The sequence below is a fragment of the Nematolebias whitei genome, chromosome 15 (assembly GCF_014905685.2).
Source record: "Nematolebias whitei isolate Nwh7 chromosome 15, NemWhi1, whole genome shotgun sequence".
Taxonomy (NCBI): domain Eukaryota; kingdom Metazoa; phylum Chordata; class Actinopteri; order Cyprinodontiformes; family Rivulidae; genus Nematolebias; species Nematolebias whitei.
The window spans coordinates 19475901-19482569 of record NC_056512.1 but is presented as its reverse complement, the minus strand read 5'-3'; the positions used below and the strand labels follow the sequence as shown (position 1 = coordinate 19482569).

The following is a 6669-nucleotide window of genomic DNA, read 5'->3' as shown; positions in this document are numbered from 1 at the left end:
GGCATTATTTCGGAGACGCATGAATACATAATTTTGCAGATATAAATGGTGGATATGATTTCTTTTCTTTTGCCACCAGTTGACTAACAGGTCAAAACTGAGAACCCTTGGTATAATTTCAAGATATTTTGGAGACGCAACAAAAATAATTTTAAATTCTTAGGTTTGAGCTCTTATTACTCTAATACACTTGGACCTCTTAACCGGTACAACTCTTGATTACTTCAGTGAATCTCGTCACTAATGCCAGAAGCACACGTTAGCGCTCAGAAGGAGTAAAACTAAAGCTGTGATATGTGCAGATTTGGATCAATGAAACTGATTCTCCTTGTCGCTCTTTCAGCCGCTGCTCTCGAACATAATCCAATTCAGCATGTCATGACACATGCAGGAAAACACAGTTAATAGTTATGACGTGAAGTCAAACTGCGCTTAACAGATAAACACTGCGAAGCCTCCAATTTTAACGGCACCGTGGTCACAGTCTGAGTCAGGCTGGGAAGCAGCCAATCAGCAGGAGGGCTGCTGAAAGTAGCTCGACTGTGCTAAAGGCGAGTTTTAATCTAAATGCAAATGTCTTTGTCATCACCGCAGTCTCAACTTAATCTTCTACTTGTTTTTGATTAGTTTTGATTTTTAAACTCCTCTTCTGTGTAACACATTAGACTGTTTAAACACTTGTGAATTTACCGGTAATATAAATTTTCACCAGAATCACGCTGTGAGGAATATTAGGGTAACATGAGGACTGTGTCCACTACAGCAGAACAGTGTGTGTGTTTGTGTGTGTTTGAACTAACCAGACACTCCAGAAGCCGTGCCGGTCTGGAGATGATGATGAGAAGCTTTTTCACCAGCTCCGTGACGAAGGCTACCTCAGAGCTCTCAGAGCGATCAAACGCCTGGCACAAAAACACAAAGAGGGAAGCAGAGACGGGAGATTTTTAGACTTTCTTTAGTCAAAAGAGGGAAAGTAGGCAGAGTGTAATTAAGAACAATTACAAGTATAAGAAAATTAGATCAGAACAAGGCATAAAATGGACAACAATGACTAATCAAAGCATTTGATTCAAGCCTGCTGATGAAAAGAGGTCACTGATGAAAATCTGTGATAGCTGTTCATCTTTTCGGTAAATCTCACGCTCAGCCTCTTTTATTCACACCTGAACCTCGATCTCACTAAAACGGCATGATATGTCTACATGAAATAAAAAGGCTTAAGCTGCACCCGTCTATCAATAATCTTCTCCAGCAGCAACAAATGTTTCAAAAATCAAGAGAGGTTTTTTTTAATCCTTGTTCTTGCTTCCATTAGGAATCATGAGAGTAACAATAAACATTTTACTAGATTAGCATTTTCTGCTCAAAACATTTAAAAACTATTGGCTTATAATGTTCTCATGACACGAGTTATCAAACAAAAACTATGAATGCTGTTTTCTTTTAAATAAAACCTCATTTATTAAAAAAGATTAATGGAAGTGACTGTCAACTGGTTGCCCATGGGCCACATCTGGCCTCCATAAAATCGGTCTATTGGTTTGTGATTTCTATATTTTCAAATGATATGCTGTTTAAAACAAGAATTAGCTTAGAAAGGGTTCAGGACAGCAGCGCCTAAGCAAATCAGAGTGCGAAGGGTAAAAATTAAATAAAACAATTATTTTGTTTGATGCTGTGAAGCCCATAAGATAGAAATAAACAACGCAAAACAATAACATCTACCTTGTTGCTCTTTAAGGTTTTATTTTAGCAATTCAATTAAAAAAAACTTTATTAATCCCAGAGGGTAATTAAATAAGGCATAAGAGTTAATAATAATAAGGCATAATAAGGCAGCAAGAGTTGTTAGCTCCGCCCCATCGGCACAACTTCGTTAGTTTTTCTTTTTAATGGATACAACCCCACTTCCAAAAACGTTAGGACATCAAATTAAAGGGATCTCTGACTACTTGCACATATTGGTCTTAATATGTTATTTCTCTATCCTTCTAAAAAAAATCTTGTTTGACTCCTAATTACTGTAAAAAATTATACATTTATTACATTTTTCACCTAACAATGTCACCGTTATTTTATCAGTGCAATGCATTGTGGGACGATGACATACATCGGTTGTAGTGGAGACTGAAGTCAAGGTTAAAAAGACATATGTGACCTTAAAGTCATATTCTGTATCAGTCCTTATGCACAATATATAGTCAAAACAATCAAACATGGTCAACTTGTGATGTTTAATTTATTAGCTCTAGATCTAATGTTATTAGCTCGGAAGCTAACACTCTAAATACATATTAGCTTTGAAGCAAATGTCATATATATTAGCTCTGGTGCTAACGCTAAAGCTAAGTCATTTCTGCTCTCTGTCATCACACTCGGGTTTAAATTAAAGAGCTGAATGTCAGATAATATCCAAAATTAACATTCAAGCTGAAGGGACCAGTGCAACCTGTCTATATCATCTACCCAGAATGCATTGCAGCCTAAATAAAATGGCAATGTCCATGTGTCAATAATTTCTAAAAAATCATAAAAACTAAACAGCCTACAACATTTTTATGATCTTGTTTTTATAGCTGAAGTAATTGTTTATCAACAAAGGGTCTATTGGTCAAAATAGTTGTGGATCTCTTTAAGTATAAATATAAATAAAATGCAATGATTTGCAAATCTCATAAACCAATATTTTGTTTAAAATGGAACACAGCAGAACAAAAAGTTTAAATTTTTTTTGGAAAGATTAAGGTAATTTTGAATTTGATTGAAGCAACATATCTCAAAAAAGCTGGCAAAGGTGAAATAAAAGACTGCAAAAATAAGTGGTACAAATAAGAAACAACTGGAGGAGCAGCTCACAAATAATTACGTTAACTGGCAACACAACTGGGTATAAAAAGAAAATAAAAGCTGAATCTTTCAGAAGTAAAGATGGGCGGAGGTTAACCAGTCTGTGAAATCCTGCAACATCAATAATTTCAAGAATCTGGAGAAATATCTGTTTAACGAGGAAGAAAGTCAAAAGGGCTCGGCATAAAAAACAGGTCTGATTATTTTCTGGATATCACTAAAATTAGTGGAACCAGCCACTAGGGAGCACAAGTCAGTGCGTCTCGTGCAGGTCATAAGCCCAGTGGTGACGGTCGTGTCAGGAAGGGCATCCAATGCAAAACTCTTTTGCCAAAATTAATATGCAAGTTCATCTAAGCGACATCATACCAGATCGGTCGAGGCCCGGGTTAACAACGACCGCCACGGAAGCTGTTGACAAGAAGGGTGCAGGTGGAACATGTGCTACTGGTAGTCAAAGACCACGAGGAGGGAAATGTTTCAGGAGACAGAGGGAGAAGAGGAAAATCAAGAATGTAAGACTGAGAGTGGCAACTCTAAATGTGGGACAATGACAGGCAAAGGTAGAGAGCTGGCCGACATGATGCAGAGAAGGAAGGTAGATGTTTTATGTGTCAAAAAGACCAAGTGGAAGGGCAGCAAGGCTCACAGCATTGGAGAAGGGTTCAAACTGTTTTACTATGGTGTGGATAGAAAGAGAAATGGAGTAGGGGTGGTCCTGAAGGAGGAGATGGCAAAGAATGTAGTAGAGGTGAAAAGAGTGTCAGATAGGGTGATTTGCCTGAAGGTAGAAGTGAAGGTCTGATACTAAACATTGTCAGTGGTTATGCTCCACAGGTTGGATGTGATGTGGAGGATGAAGATAAATTTTGGAAGGATCTGGATGAAGTGATAGAGAGTATTCTCAGAGAGGAGAGAGTGGTGATCGGAGCAGACCTGAATGGACATGTTGGTGAAGGAAACAGAAAGGATGAGGAAGTGATGGGTAGGTTTGGTGTCAAAGAAAGAAACTAGGAAGGACAGACTGACAGGGTCTGTCCCTGTCCCTGTTTTCTTTATATTTGTTCTTTGTCCCTTTTCTGCTCTTTATATTTTTTATTCTGCTCCTTGTGATTCTGTTTCTGTCTTTCTGACTCTGTGTTTTCTGTCACTCTCCACTCACTCCTCTGCCTACCTCTCTAGTCTCCAGCAGGGCCAGATTAGCAACCCCGGGGCCCCTGGGCACTGAAGCTCACAGGGCCCCCCTCTATTATATATATATATACTGCAGCAATCCAGGCAAAATGAGCCCCAACTAAGAACTGAGTGCTGTACATGCTCATACTTTTCATGTTCATACTTTTCAGTTGGCCAACATTTCTAAAAATCTATTTTTTTTACAGGTCTTAAGTAATATTCTAATTTTCTGAGATACTGAATTTGGGGTTTTCATTAGTTGTCAGTTATAATCATCAACATTAAAAGAAAAAAAAACATTTGAAATATAACAGTCAGTGTGTAATAAATTAATATAATATACAAGTTTCACTTTTTGAATGGAATTACTGAAATAAATTTTTCATGATATTCTAATTTTTTGACCATCACCTGTATTATCTGCACAATCATAACAGTTTATTGGCCTACTCACTTCACAGAAAGCGCCATGGCTCTTACCTTTAGAGGTTTTTTCTGGTCTTTTCTTTTTTGTAGGCAAGATACAAATTTATGAAACTCAGAGAGTCCGTTTGTTTACAAAATGAAATGAGCACAGAAACAGCGTTTTGAGTGGTTTCTTCTGGGTCCGTGTTCAAAACACTTTCTGTAGTCTTAGCTTGGTCTGGTTGTTCATGCAGCTGCGAACAGCACAGCAGGTACCTGAACCCCGGCAGGACATTTTAGTAAACTTCACGTTTAAACAAAAACATTTGCGCTGATAAACTGAATACAAATAACTTACAAAAAAACCTGCGGTACTGATACTTCCGGTGTCGGACTGGAAGGTTTCCACAGTAAAGGCAACAAAAATAAGGTGAGATATGTGAATTTTACGGGGTTTTGTGTTTTATTTTGAAAACCGAAAATTCACTGCCCCATCGCGCCCGTTATTGTGAGTAGCTTCACCATCCTCCCTCACAGTGCTGTATGAATGAGGGGAGTCAAGAGTGCCTGTTTGGTTGCGGCAAAAAAATAATAATAAAAATTTGCTGGCAGCGGAGGGCCCCCTCTGTGTCAAGGGCCCCTGGGCACGTGCCCAGGTTACCCGTATGGTAGATCTGGGCTTGGTCTCCAGTCTTTATCATTCACACCTGTCCCTCATCAGCTACCTGCCCAGGTGCTCTCATTACTCACTCTCCTCTGCCTTATTTAAAGCTCTTCTCTCCTCCACTCTCTGTCCGGTCATTGTTCTGTTATGCACAGACGACTCAGTCCTCCTCTCTTTCTGTCGGATTATCCGCCTGAATCTGTACCTGTTCTGTTTTGCCTGCCTGTTCTCGTTTTGTAAGTTTTTTGCTGCCATGCTCGCCTTTTTGTTTTGTTGTTTAAAATAAATTATTTTTATTTTAAACTCCTGCCTCGCTCGCCTGCCAGATAATGGGTCTAAAAACTGAGGATTGTGTCACAGATGGTGGTGGATTTTGCCAAGAGAATGGAAATGACTGTAGTCAACACGTATTTCCAAAAGAGGGAGGAACATAGAGTGAGCTATAAGAGTGGAGGAAGGAGTACGCAGGTCGACTACATTCTGTGTAAAAGAGGAAACCTGAGGGAGATTGGAGACTGTAAGGTTGTGGCAGGGGAGAATGTGGCCAGACAGCATCAGATGGTTGTGTTTAGAATGACTGTTGTTGTGAAGAAGAGAAAAAGAGAGAAATCAGAGAAGAAGACCAAATGGTGGAAGCTGAAGAAGGAAGAATGTTGTGAGAAATTCAGAGAGGAGCTGTTAAAGACTCTGGGTGGTAAGAAAGAGCTTCCAAATGACTGGACTACTACAGCAACAGTAATTAGAGAGACAGGTAGGAAGGTACTTGGTGTGTCATCTGGACAGAGAATGGATGATAAGAAAACCTGGTGGTGGAACAGTGAAATGTGGGACACTATTCAAAAATAGAGGTTAGCCAAGAAGAAATATGACAGTGAGAAGACTGAAAAGAGGAAACAGGAATATAAGGAGATGCAATGTAAAGCAAAGAGGGAGGTGGCTAAGGCAAAGCAGAAGACGTATGATGAGTTGTATGGGAGGATGGACACTAAAGATGGCGAGAAGGACTTGTACCAATTGGCAAGACAGAGGAATCAGGCTGGAAAGGATGTGCAACAGGTTAGGCTTGTTAAAGATAGGAATGGTAATGTTCTAACAAGTGAGGTGAGTGTGATGAGAAGATGGAAGGAGTACTTTGAGGAGCTAATGAATGAAGAGAATGAAAGAGAAAGAAGAGCAGAGGTCATAGAAACTGTGGACCAGGAAGTGGGAAAGAAGTGAAGTCTGGAAAGCTCTAAAACGAATAAAGAAGGGAAAGGCAGTAGGACCTGATGAAATACCATTGGAGGTTTGGAAATGTCTTGGAGAGATGGCAGTGAGGTCTTTGACTCAAATATTCAATGGCATATTTGAGGGTGAGAAAATGCCTGAGGAATGGAGAAGAAGTACAGGTCCTTCTCAAAAAATTAGCATATTGTGATAAAGGTCATTATTTTCCATAATGTAATGATAAAAATGAAACTTTCATATATTTCAGATTCATTGCACACCAACTGAAATATTTCAGGTCTTTAATTGTTTTAATACTGATGATTATGGCATACAGCTCATGAAAACCCAAAATGCCTGTCCCAAAAAAT

The 6669-nt window shown here is 39.1% G+C and overlaps 1 protein-coding gene across 1 annotated transcript in view; it reads right to left on the bottom strand.

Moving 5' to 3' along the window:
• Nucleotides 1–6669, bottom strand: part of LOC119421067 (microtubule-associated serine/threonine-protein kinase 1) — an 87955-nt gene that overhangs the window by 22015 nt on the left and 59271 nt on the right. Inside the window, exon 9 of the mRNA XM_037688470.1 lies at nucleotides 801–902. Coding sequence (XP_037544398.1) covers nucleotides 801–902 — 102 coding nt within the window. The remainder of the gene's footprint in view (nucleotides 1–800; nucleotides 903–6669) is intronic.